General features: G+C 38.1%; 1 protein-coding gene across 1 annotated transcript; it reads right to left on the reverse strand.

Moving 5' to 3' along the window:
- Positions 1 to 842: 842 nt before the first annotated feature.
- On the reverse strand, positions 843 to 8,517 carry GATM (glycine amidinotransferase). The gene is made up of 7 exons (XM_029085277.1): positions 8,315 to 8,517; positions 6,907 to 7,097; positions 5,532 to 5,669; positions 5,083 to 5,247; positions 3,127 to 3,190; positions 2,909 to 3,025; positions 843 to 955 (listed from the first exon to the last, which is right to left on the reverse strand). The coding sequence occupies exons 1-7, from the start codon at positions 8,409 to 8,411 to the stop codon at positions 843 to 845; spliced, it is 885 nt and encodes a 294-aa protein (XP_028941110.1). The 5' UTR covers positions 8,412 to 8,517.
- Positions 8,518 to 13,937: the final 5,420 nt, after the last annotated feature.

A 13,937-nucleotide genomic window follows, 5' to 3' on the forward strand; every position in this document is an offset into this window, starting at 1 on the left:
ATACCTCTTTCTGCATCTGCTACAGTCAGAGGAAGAAGGGGTTGTAAGATGTCAGAGGTTTAGGGTTAGAGGGGAGTTGGTGGGGTTTTTTGTTGTGTGCTTTTTTTTTTTTAAGTTATGTAAACAATTCAGCATGAAACCTGTACAAGGAGAATATTAGCTATAATTTCTACATTTAAAAGTTAAATAAAAACCAGTTTCAGCAATACAAAAAGCAATATAAAAAAAGTATTCAGATGCATGACTTGCATCAGAAGAAAATGCAGAAGAAACGGCAAGTGAACTTGTCTTCAAAGGTAGATCATACTGGAAATTCTCTGTAAATATCTATAGCTTGACATGAAAAACATGATAAAAGTACTTGGTTCCATAAGAGTGCTGTACAGTTGCATCTATTTAAGTTCATTAAACACAAATGTATTAGAACAATAGACTAATTAAAAGGAATAAGAAAAGTTTACTCAAGTTTAACATTTCAAGCTGCCTATTTGATAGAGTAATTAGACGGAGGTAGATGTCCAATATTAGTGGCCAAGCTATTCTAGCAAGACCTTGTAGCTGTCTTGTCAAGTTTTTACATTCAAAGCCAATGTGAAAAGGCTTCATAGATGAAGGATGTCTTTCAAAAAGCCAGCCAGAAAACCTGTATTGCTGACTGAAGTAGTTTCAATTATACTGCTGAAAGTGAAGAGTATGTAAAAATAGATCATTTACCAGACCACTGTAAGGACACCACTGATCAAGTACTAGAGCTCCTGCAGTTGTTTTAACGAAAGTGAAATTAATTTGTTCATTTCCTATGCTTATTTTAGAAGCTGAACCATTACTACCTATCTGGCTTACTAGTCAAAATAAGATTGCAGGGTACCACGTCGGCGGATATCGCATGTCCAGCAATGGAAACCACCTCCCAATGAATTGGCATGGCGAATATTCACTTTAATTGTAGAAATGCCTGCAAGAAACATACATTGCATACTTTAAAATTAAAATCTCAAATTCATGTGGTAAGCTTTGATCAGAGCACTAGATAATGCTTTATCAGACCATATACCTAGATGCAAGTACTGAAAGTATTTCCTACTCATCTGTTAAGAATTTATTTTCCCAAATTCTAGGCAGAGAACAAGCGAGGAACATAGCTGCCTTGTTTACTCCAGCAGTACCCTCAGGAATATACAGTGCGTGGAGCACAGCCGGTGTTTGATGCGTTATGATGTGCCAGTAATAAAAAGAAAAATTCAGGTTTTGTGGTATGTGAAGAATTAGCTGAAATTCTGCTACAATATATGACCAGGGCACATTTACATAAATCTGTGTGAGCATTTATGCTTCAGACACTGAATGTGCTCTTTCAAGTGCCTTTCAACAAAAGCAGCACTCAAAGTACAGAGCTACAAGTCTCTCTTTCTCTCAAAGGGGAAAGAGGCTGTTTTACTTACTATCCAGGTTAAGCTTCCTCCCACTTCTTTTCAGCTGAGCCTCAGCTTATACAAAGTCCTGACAAATGGACTAGGATCAGAAGACTTTTCTGTTATGATGTTTGCCTTTTTGCTTCTTGCTACTTTCAGGAGCTCAGGAGCAGCTCAGTGGAATCCATCATCTAGGTCAGCAATAGTTTTGTTCCCAGTAGACCCATCTCAGTCCTAGGAACTTACTAACTACAGGAGTTTATTTAGAACTCTCAGATTGAGAAGTTCAAGTGTGAAAGATATGTCATGATTTGCATTAATGGCTCCTTTTTTTTTTAAAGTACTTTGAAGCATTTATAAATCCTCAGCACCTTGATCATGTCAAGAATTCAAACAACCTATGATTGAAAAGCTATATGATTCATTAAAGGCTGTATAGCCAGTCTTTAAAAGCAGATTAAAGCATTAGATTGCATGGTTCTCGCATGCAGTCATCTCAGAAGTGAGGGAAGCTTCAGGAAGTGCACTCACATCCATGACATGACGCCTTCTTCTAGGTTCACAGTTACTATCTTCCACCTTTGGATCATTCTCTCCTTCCCATCATTTTCCTGCCTTTAAAGAAATCTTCTGCTAGTGGGGAGTATCATCTTTTCCTCTACAATACAATGATCCCTCACTTCCCTTGGCTTCTCATCTACCTACCAGTCATCTTTCTACCCTGTCAACTTTTGCATCACCATGTACTTGACTTGCAGCAATAGTCAGCTGGCTGTAGCATCAAGCAATACGGCCATTCTCCTACTAACCAACTATGAGTAGATCTACCTACACTTTTCCCTCCCAGCATGACGGAAGCAGTTGGATTAGCTGCATGAGTTCAGATTTTTAAGTCTTTGCAGTGAGCCGTGCATAATAAGACTTTCAGATTTTATATTCAATTACAGTTCTCCTGTCCCTGCATATCTAAAGGAATTCTACCCTATCATGAGGTTACATCTCACAGGACTGAGATTCTCCATAAACGAGCAGAAATACCTGGGTTAAGTGCTCTTAATTTAACAGTTTAAAGTACAGTGAGTTTGAAACTAGAAAAATCTGAAATCATTTCGGCAATGAGGGATAGCCAGCTCTTCATCACTCAGCAATATATGCACTCAAGCCCTCCCAGACAGATTTTGACCTCCAAACTGAACAGTGTTACTTTTAAAAAAAACTAATTCAAAAACATGCTAGCAATAACTTTAATTGCTGCTCATACCTTTATTTGCAGCAACCTGTAGAGGGCACAGGATGTAAGAAGCCCTATTCATACAACTGAAGCATTCAGGAGAGAAATCACTGAATGAATCTCACTTGCCAATCCAATTGTCTGAGTACCTTTTCCAGTGCTGTCTGTTTGCCTACTTTAAGTGAAACCTTCATTCATCCTGATGTGTACAGCTGGTATCATAATCATTCATTTTAAGTACATGTTGAAATATGTTAGGACATACCCAGATTTTCAAACATCTTCTGAATTGATGTCTCATTGGCATCCACCATCACACGTTTCTCATCCAGCATTAGGACATTCATGGAAAGCCATTTAGAAGACATCCACAGTGGGTGATCTAAATACAGAAGAATGAACCTTCTACTGTACCAATGTTGCACCATATTAATAGTCTTATAAATACTCACAGAATTCTTAGAAAAGAAAGAGTGAATATACCATCTGGGATGAGCGGCACTGGGGGGCGAATCACGGTCCAGCCTGCTTTCTTGAAAAGCTCAATCTGAAAGAGCAATTTAATTAGATTCTAAACAGGGTTCTTGAAGTACCACATTATGTCCTCCAAACAATGCCACATTTTCTCAGGTTACTTGAATATACACAACATCCCCTTCCCTGTGCTTACTACTCCTGCCCTCAGTCAGGTTCCATCTACAAACCCAGTTTTCACACAAGCATTTTTTGAAAGCCTTTTCAAACTTTGAATACCACTAGCAATTGTTTCTACTGTTTTTATATATACTAGGTATATTAACATACGTTAAATACAAAAGGTAACACATGCAGTTTGGAGCCTGTGAGGTAACGACATTAGTAACAGCACAGAAGTATTAAATTCTTTATTTTTGTTATTATTTCTTCCCATATGACTGTAAAAGCCATTAGTACGAATTACACTGCCATTTACAGGAACAAAACCACCCAAAATATCACATAAAAATACGTTTGCATCATGCTTCGTAAGAAACTTAATATGCAGTTTATTTAACAAAGGGAAAAAAATAAAGGCATTCTAAGGAATAATTTGTCTCTGTAAGAATTACTTAATTAAGTTAAAAATAAGAGGATAATTTGGCTAAGGAAAACTGACTTTTCAACGTCATTGTCTGAATACTTGGAAGAGCTCTTTATTCAACTGTTACCACGAGGCGGAGCTCTGATTCTGAAAACTCAGCGTGGCCGGACAGGATTTTAAAGAAAAACCCTCCTTCAGCCGCACCTCCCTCCCATTTCCCGGTCATCCAGAACTGCCAAATCAGTTTTCATGAAAGAAAGCTGCATCTGTCTTTTCTATCTACACAGATAGCAGTTCTCCATGAAAAAAACTCCCAGCACATGGGTTTAACACAAGGAAACCAAGAGCTTCCTCTTGCAAGTAAGGTTATGAAAAACAGAGGAAGGGGAGGAAAAGACTATGATTGTTTTAAAAATTATATTATTGTAATGGATATTACAAGAGGCAGTACTTCAATGGGAGCAGTTACACTGAAGTCACTTGCTGAGAAGACACTCATCTTGTTTCTAAGAGCTCTGCTGTGCGCACGGTTCCATAATCTCTGCTGCACACAGCTCCATCTCACTGATTCAGTATGAGCTCAGCTGTTCCCACATGGTTGTACAGCTTCTGAAATCATGGGGGTCCTCACAAAAATCCTGAAGCACTGATAGTACAGATAACATGTCTGTAACAGAGATGAGCTCTTACTCTCTGGGAGGCTTTCTGATCTGATTGCACTGTTTAGCAACGTTAGCTTTTTCTCAGAGTTGTCAAGTAGTAGGTTTTACATACTGAACCATGCCTCTCCTCCCTCCTACTCTTCAAAAAGAATTTCTCACTCAGTTATTCAAAGGTTGAACACCTGAGCAATTACCAGCCTCCTGCCATTGATACAATCAGTGATACCAAATGGGAGGCTTCCAAAACAGGAATAAAAAGGGCTATTACTCATCTGAGCAACAGAAAACCCTCAGTTTCTCCTTGGATACAGTTAATATATTTAAGTAGTGGAAGTGTTCAGTGTTCAGAGATTATATCCTACGTACTTGCTTTGATACTACATTATTACCAAATAGATTGCTTCCATCATATTTAAACCATGTACATAGGAAGAAACACAGAACACATCCACTGAGCCCCACGATAAGAAAGCACAAAGAGCAGTATCAAAAAACCAGGGGAGAACGGTCACTGCACTGCTGAGAGAGTTCTAGAGTCAAGATGCAAATACATCTATAAATTCCTGAGCAACTGTCTGCGTGCTATTTAAATTCAATAATTTAATATTACTCAAGTGTATATAAAATAAACTTGTGGATTAGTATTATCCAGCAGGGACCTAATCCATTTGAGTAATTTTTAAACACAAAACACTTGCCCCTCTGGTACAGTCTTACCTGATGGCAGGGACGGTCTGGGTTAGAGAGCACAAGACCAGGTCCAATGATATTAAAAGTGGCATCAATATGCATAGGGTTGGGATCTTTAAAGGATATTATATGCACTTTATAGTCTGGTGCAAGATGTCGCCTCATCCATTCAATGCCCATGTAATTTGTAACCTGAAAACAGGACAAAGTTTCACTAGGCTAGAATATAAACTGCCTCCAAGCTTAGTTTGTCTAAGGTTTTATTTAAGTAAATATTTAAAGCCAAAATATAGAAGTTTGTAACTTTAACCCCTTAGCTGTAAGACAAGACTCATGCTGTATATCAGACATTCCACAAACAGCAACTTCTTTTGTCAACACTCTTATTTTAATGCTGTTCAGGAATTTAAAAAGACAAATACAAGTATCAATCATTAAGACAGATACCAAAACTGTTGGAAGAAACTTATGTTTACCTGGCTCCTTTGTACAAAGATATCTCTTCCAGCTCTAATGAAGTCAGCAGCATCAAAGCATGGCTCAAATTCAGTAGTTACAAATTTTCCCTGAGCAGCTAGTTTATGCCTGTCTTCAACAGAGCGGATTGGATAATCCTAGTTATAGAAAAAGGAATAACAACTTTAGGTTGGAGATGGTAAGGGAAAGTTTTCAAACTATTTGCTACTGAAGAGTATTTTGAAATTAAGGAAATATGTTTATATTGATAGCTAGGTGGTTTGGTTTACTTGTTACTAGAATAAAGAAAGCAAGCAGAAATGTGGAAGTTCAGGTAAAGGTTTTAAGTACAGTCTAGAATACGTGATAAGAGACAATAATTATAGCAAGAAGTTAATTGCTTTTCAGAGCCACTACCTCTATAATATTCTGGCTTCTGAATCAAAGGTATTCCTTACAAAGGTATTCCTTACCAGTGGAGTTGAACTAGCAGTTCAACAAATCACTGCACAGTGACAGAAATACTGGTATGCAAGCTATTTCCTAACAAAGGTGGACTCTCTACTTTTTCCACATTTTAGAATGGAGCAGTACTTCAAAATAGAAGGGATATGTTCAGGAATTTAAGTAGATTTTAGAATGAAATTATGCAATTAAGAACAAATGAGGTGTAAAAACCAGCACAAACAAAAACTACTGGATAATTAGTTTCTATGCTTTAGAATAGGCTCTGGAAGTTTACTCTTAGATATTTTTTTTTTAACAAAGACTTCTTTGCATTATTGATAAGACATCACTGTTCCCAGAAAGTCATAATCATTCCACAACCAGTTTTAGGACACTTACTGCAGATGCTCTTACGAACATCCTAATGCATTTGGGGGCCTACAGGAAACTACCAGAATTGTTTGAGTCAAAATTATGACAAAATAAAATGTTCACTTAAATATTTGGAAAGTAAATACTCACAGTTTAGATCCTCCACTGTTTCTTTTATGTCACTTTCAAAATACTAATCATCATGCAAAACAAAGATTATGAGGACATATGGACGTTCTCAGGGAATCTGAATTCTTTAAAGTAATCTTTGTCATGTCTTTCTAGCATTCCTTCCTCTTTAGTAATGCTAAGTTACAGCCAGTAAACAATTCAAAGCAGACTTTAATTCAACACACACAACTTCCTGTTTCTTATTCCCTAATTGCACACACTCCATTTCAGCTGGAAAGGTTACAGAGTATTTGCACACACTAGGAAACCCACAAATATCCAGAGTTGTTTTGTCATGTGCTGCCCTCCCCACCCAATTCTGTGAAACCCACATACCAGGTTGAAAATATCCACAGGATTCTATATAATCAGAACTGAAGTTCTGAAGCAAAATGAGAACAATACCTGATCATAGAGTTCATCTGCCATGGTGGGTTTGGGGGCAGTTGTCCACTTAGCACCAGAGTTGAAATATTCTTTGATTATTCTTCTATATGCTCTGTACTCAAAGAACCGAGCACGCCAAGCCATAGGTGCTTCAATAATTTCATTTCCCACCACCAGCAGGATGTCTCTTGGCATGGCAGCGTACATACCTGAAAAGAAAAAGGCCATTAACCTATAAGACATACATGCTCTTCTCAGCTCTTTCAGCTTATTCACTTTTCACCTTCCTTTTTACCATGACTTCTGTCCAGTAGAATGGCAAAAAGCATGTTTAGCAAAGTCAGGAAACCAGCACATAATCTGAGGTCCTTACATTCTTCAGTAAGTTTTCAAAGTGACATTTTTTGTTCAAAATACATGCAACTTTTGCTACAAAGCCAAAGTCATAACAAGCTCATGACTAGATGAATGCCATTCACAATCTACAAGCCTCCACTTCATAATTTGGTTAATGGAAATTAACTAGACAAATGCTTATGAATTACTCGGACAACTTTAAAAGGTGATGATGGATAGCAAGTTTTCCAAGTGGACCTCAGTTCTTTATATGCCATCCTTTTAAAAAGTAATAGCGTAGAAGAGGAATTTGATGGAACACAGAACTAGTGCTAGAAGTTAGACTTTTCATTAACATTATCTCTTCCGTAATGAATTTTAATTCCACTAGAACAACTGAAGAACACATTTGACATGAAAGGAGCCTGGAGACTACACTCGATGCAAAGCTGAGTACGAGCCAATGCTCTCACTGCAAATAACCAAAGCTATACGGTGCTATAAAAGGAGGAATGTGGCCAGTAGGTAAAAAGACATTCAAATTTCCTTGACACTAGTGAAGATCCTCCTCAAAAATCTGTTTCCAGTTTTAGCCTCCATAGTTTAAAATGGATCCAACTCTAGGATCCAACAAAGGGCTATCAAGACAGCCAGAGTGACCTTACAGCACAGGACCTAGGAGAAGTGGAAGGACTTCAGTTTATTTCACACAGCAAGTAGGGGACAAAGCAGTAACAGCCTACAGCTACTTTCAGGACCCTATAATGTGACAGATGAACACTTCTTAGTAGTGGCAGTGACAACAGCACAGGAATCTGGCAACAGATGCTGGTGTGGGAAGTTCAGGTTAGGTGTTAGGAAAATGTGTTTCATTACAAAATCCATGTAGCACTGAAACAGGTCAGCAAACCAGGTGGCAGAATCTCCATCCCTGGAGATTTTCCAAGTTATAACTACACAAAGGCATCGCTGACCTCATCTAGCACTGGCAATAATCCTGCTCCAAGCAAGAAGGTAAATTAGATGGCATCCAGAATGTCTCAGGCAAGAGCTAAACAGATGAGGCTTTCAACAACAGAAGAAAATTTACCTGTAGACTCAAAGTCAGGTGTTTTGTATTTCACAGACCAGTCAATTGGATCAGGCCTCTTGACAATTACACCTTCTCTTTTCAAAATATTGCACATCTCTTCAATTTCAGCAATAGCTTTTTTTAAATGGTCTTTGGGGAAACTCTGGCCTCCAAATTGGTGATAAAATCCCCAGTACTTTTCATATGTGTTGGCCTAAACCAAAAAGACAGGTAAGTGACAAAGAATAAGCATCAGTTATTTTCGTAGAGTGAAATAGATGCATAAGACACAATTCTTAATGTTCGAAGTTTCTTGTTCTTTCCCATTCCCATTGTTTTGTACATGTTATGACCCCAACATGTCATAGTGTGCCTTATATTTGGTTCCTGCAATATTTTTGAAGAGTTGCTAAGAATTGTTAATGTCCTGCTGATTCTTCTAAAATAAAGGGGTGGTGGTGGGGCGGAGAAGCATCGATGCTTCAGATAAATGCTCAATTATTCCTGGTTGAGAATCCCTATTCTGGTACCAGTCTGCTGTCTTTATTTTACGTCTTTCGGCATGATTTCACTCAGATGTTTTGTGATGTGCATGTGCCCAGTCATTAAAGTTATTTAAGTGCAGGTGTTAGACTAGTTGCAAATGGCTGATGTCTTCATACTTACATACAGTAACAAAGTTAAGTTTCAGCTGTATGTGCTAAGCAGGCTCACTGAACTAGCAGATAGCTTCAGTACTGCTAACAGACTACATGTGGCATGATGCCCAAGAAAAAAATAGTCCTCTGAGAAACAGCAGGAAAAAGGAAATGCCATTCTGGAATGTGGAGAAGTAAATACACATTTCATTCCCACTTGAAAGTTTAATTTGATGCTTAGAGGGCATTTTCAGGATACTTCATTTCCTCATATTTTTGGATATAGATGGATCAGTTGCTTATATTACTTGGTTTTACTGATAGAAATACTATTATAAATAATGTAATAAATATTTTTAGAAGTCTATTCGCATTTTTAGCCATAGCCCTACAGGAAGTCTCAGTATTTATCAAATAACAGATGAAAACCAAGAGACTATATTACACTTCAGTTAGTATTTAGTGGCTAGCATTGCCAAGTGGCCATGAAAAATTTGGTCCTTATTACACTAGACCTGTACAAATAACCAAACACAGCAAATGCTATAGACACTGCTATTTAATAAGGGTAGCAGACACGTTTTTAAATGAAAACAATGTTGAGCTTATCTCCAAAATGCATACATCTGTAGTCACCTTCTTAAAACCTCACTTCGGTACAGTCACAGTGGTGACATCAGGAATTCTAAAGCCATCCCAAGTACAGGTAACATGCCTTGTTGGCTAGAAGCAGCCATACTTCAGGTACAGCAGCAGTCTAGAAAATGCAAGAGATACTAAATTTGCTTTATTCCAATCCTGACAGGTGAATTCAACATTTAAAGACCTAAATCCTCTGCTCCTGAAATCCCATGATAGTCTTCTCAAATTAAAAACTAATTCAAAATAATGTCCTAGTTCTCATGGTTAAAAAAAAATCCAGACTTATAATCAAAACAAATAATGCTGCTTTGGTTCAGTGTACTTTGAAAGTACTTCACTCAGGCTTATAAACTGTGAAACCAGCAGTTCTGATGGGTCTCTGCTAACACGAACACAACAGAGGAACAAGTGCATATGGAGCCCTTCTGGAACGATAACAGAAGGGCTCAGGCCTTCCTTCTACCAAAAAAAAGTCCTGTTCATTCAGGCAGCACCAGTGACTGAATGGGATGCAGGAGAATCTGCCTTTCCAAATATGAGGTTCTCCTGACAGTGCAGGCCTGACTGCCTTCCAGAAAGCAATGTTCTGGACACAAACAATGCAGCGATCTTCCCTTCGTGCTAGTACTGTTGATGAGCCTTGAGCAGGCAAGGCCATTCATCTGAAGCCATGCCCGATCTCCTTTCACAGTCCAGGCTGTCCACTCTGTTCTCTGCTATTTCTGGATATTTACCCTCACGCAAGAGAGGTAAGACAGAAGGAAGAGAAAAGTCAATCTTTTAGACATTCTTAACATTTACAGAGAGAGCCCAGGCAAACGTCTCAGCATGGCCATCCTGCTCCTCCAGTACGGAAGCTTCTTCCCATCCATCCTGAAGGAATTCTCTTTCCTCTAAGTGAGGTCTTGGGTAATTCGATCACCTCAGACTTGCCAGCTGTTCAGAAGTCACTTGCTGATCATATGAAGTGCCTAGCGTTCCTGTGGAAACCTGTTCTGCTAATGAGACAGATTTGTTCTAAGGAGTAAAGCTACTTATTTTCAGAGCCTCTCATGATGTATTTGAATATCATTAATTCCTAAGTAGTGCAGCTCCCCTCTTCACCAGATGTCATCTAGTACTGCTCCTTTTCATTGTCTTACACCAATATGATGGCATAATCTTAAAGTTATGACAGAGTAAGGGTTAATACCATAACACCACTCATATCCCCTACCTTCTGAATAACTGGGAAAAGGATATGTGACTGGGACATCTATTTCATACCACTTCAGGGTTCAGATTTCAGGCCCCTTTGATCATATACATACAACTTATCAGACTGTTCAAAAAGAACCATAGCCAGGACACACAAAAAAGCTTTAAATAATCTCCTCAAAGCACCTTTAAAACCTACTGTCTGAGAGTACCTCAGAAACTGTAGCAGCATTTAAGAAAAGCTTTCTTTTCAGAAAGAAATTCAAGAGTGTTCTGTAAGGAAAAGATCATGTTTAACAAACAGCAGAACTACTCCCTGAAGTTGCCATACATTTTCAACATTTGTTGTGGAAAATAATTAACATTATCAGCGTTAACACTCTTGAGAAGTACCTTAAAGCTAGTAATGACAGTTATTAAATTTAGTACATTGAGACAAAAATTCAGATCAAAATGCTTTTTGCCTAATTTGGTAGTAAACGCGCACCCTCCCCAACTTCTCACTCAAGATATAATGATCTCTGGTAATAATACCTCTTCCCCAAAAGTGCATTATAATTCACAAAATATACTGAAAAACATTGCAGAGTACAAAGCTAAAAAGCTCAACTGTTTGACTGTCAACTGCTTCAGAAGAATACATCTGAACTGTGAGATTTTTGACCAAATTACTAATTCAAAAGAGTGCATCTCCTAATTAATGTACTTGTTAGCCTCCTAGTTGAGACTTCCCATGTTTCCCAATAATGTATTTACCTCTACATAACCTACATAGTCCGTTTCAATCTGCCAAAAGGAAATGCAATAAAGTGTCAGCTTATTAATATTCATCAGATATGCAGCGCTCCCTATTCAATTCATTCCTTCCCTCTTCACATGCCAAGCACATCATTTCTACATCACAGCAAAAAGACTCGTGTATACCAAAACCACGTCTCAAAGTACAAGAGTGCTGAATGCAGCCATACTTCTTGAACTTGAATACTTTGTAAATAAACATGCATACTATCTTAAAACAGATGTAATCCTACACTTTGACATTCCTCATTAAGCTTTTGATAATTGCATGTAACACAAAGTGAAATTCTGACCTCATTTGATTAGTTATGGCTTAACAGGCAGTAGAAACAGGCTAGTCATATAGCATGCCACACTTCAGCAAGTTCGACATTTGAGAGTATATATAAAGCAAGCCCTTGGCCACTACTTGAGAACAGAATTTTGCCTCATTTAATGTTTCAATGTAAAAAGTTAGATGTGTCTTTTTTCTTACTCTTTTGTACATTCATTATGGCAGTTTAAAGTACATAATGCACATACATACACTTGCATATTAGAAATGCCAGTCCTCATTCACTTCTTTTTCTGAAGCTGCTAGAGTATCTTTGGAGTGTCTAAAACAGGATCTCAGAGGTTGGTAATTGAGCTTCAGCTTTCAAGAAGTAAATACAAGTCATAAAGAAGTCAGGGTTAAAGTTTTCACTGCACTCACTCTGGCCAAGATGTCATCTCAAATGTCCCAATGTAAGTCAAATGACTACTCTACTATCTGGGGATTAGAACTACCAAGCAGCAGTAACTCATTCACACTCCTCCAACCACTTTTTCCCAGAATCATAGCCCACATTCTATAGAAAAATACACAAATGTAAAAGGGGCTAAGGGAAGAGAAGTCTTCTCCACAAGTACACCCTAAACTTCCTCTAAACTACCATTTCCAGCACTTTAAACATATTTTCAGTATCTATGTTTGCTATTCCTTCAATGTCAGATCAGAAGAATTCCCTTTCTTTTTTTAACTGATGTCTTCTGGTCAACTTTGTCAAGATATGCTTTAAAATTTCACTCAGTTCTCTTCAGCAGAGGTACTGTGCCAGCTCATTTTGCTGTGATAGCCATGCATTACATGCTGCCTTGAAGGTAGTGCTGTACAGTGACACTAGAAGAGAACAATTCAAGATAATCCCCACGAATGCAGGTAACAACACATACTTAGCAACTTTAAAGTCCAGGTAAAGTACACAATAAAAATCTGGAGCAAGCCCATTGTTTGAGTGTTACTGTTCTATAAAAAAAAACATTTCAGAGAACAAGGAAATGTGCATTTATTTAGGTTGCTGAAAAACCCTGAAAAACAGAGGAGCATATATTTCCATACAATACTTACTGTAGCACTAAGAGTTGCTGTGAGCTAGTGAATAGCTATTTAAACAGAACGATCTTGCTAGTCTACAGCTATAGAACTCAATCTTTCTCAGACTATTAAGTAGAAAACTACACTTTTTTTTCCTCAAGTGATAACTCTACTTAGTTTTGAGCCCAACTAAACTTTCATCAATCCTACCAACTATCTCAAAAGCTAGAGCGTGTACTTTGATAGCATCATGGCTGTATTACTAGAGGAGATTGCACATATTGGAGATTCTCTCTACTACTGACTTCTCATAAAACAGTAAATTCATTTGAAAGTGGAAAGAAAAAGCATATTCCCCACCAACATGGCTATGCTGTAAAGTTTGACAGATGTAAACAACCACTTTGAAAGAAGAATCCTCAAGAGCAAATACCACACCTTGTGCACTGTAAAGCTTAAGCAAATTATATATATAAAAACCACATTATTTCCTATTTAAGGTTGTTTTTTTTTATCGTTTACCTTAACCTCCACAGAAAAAGGTGGGACACAAGCGTTTTCAGCTCTTCCCACAATGACCTCTTCCAGTGGGTCCCATTCATTGTATGAGCAAACAGGACAGTCTTTAGGCACAGGGCTAGTAGCATTGTTGTCATCAGCAGCACAGGTGTTCTGAGAGGCTGTAGCTGCCTGGGTGCTCTGGAAAGATCGCTGCACCCATCCTGTAAAGACTCTGCCAAGCTTAAAATAAAAATAAGAATGAAAATTATGTTTCCCTTACAAAAGGCAAAAAGCAGTGGTTCAGTCCAGCAGTGCCTTACGCTGTAATCCCAAAGCAACGTACATTATTTGGAGCATTAACAGAAACACACTGTTTGTTACAGCCATTCTAATTTATTCACAGCCTACCAGATGATTAAGAGACAATCTGCCTTTCAAAATACACTGAGCTGAGAAGGGTGATGACAGAGGAGCACAGCACTGACAGCAGCGACTGGAGTCACTGAACTCCGTGCTGCCCAACTGGGAG

This window comes from Antrostomus carolinensis, unplaced genomic scaffold (genome assembly GCF_000700745.2).
Source record: "Antrostomus carolinensis isolate BGI_N321 unplaced genomic scaffold, ASM70074v2 scaffold14140, whole genome shotgun sequence".
Taxonomy (NCBI): Eukaryota; Metazoa; Chordata; class Aves; order Caprimulgiformes; family Caprimulgidae; genus Antrostomus; species Antrostomus carolinensis.

Excerpts from the sequence above, each read along its gene's own strand:
- GATM (XM_029085277.1), bottom strand. The coding sequence starts at position 8,411 with ATGTGCAATATTTTGAAAAGAGAAGGTGTAATTGTCAAGAGGCCTGAT. Across the intron at positions 7,098-8,314 it reads ACCTGACTTTGAGTCTACAG|GTATGTACGCTGCCATGCCA; the intron begins GTAAATTTTCTT and ends TTTTCTTTTCAG. Across the intron at positions 5,670-6,906 it reads CAGATGAACTCTATGATCAG|GATTATCCAATCCGCTCTGT; the intron begins GTATTGTTCTCA and ends TTCTATAACTAG.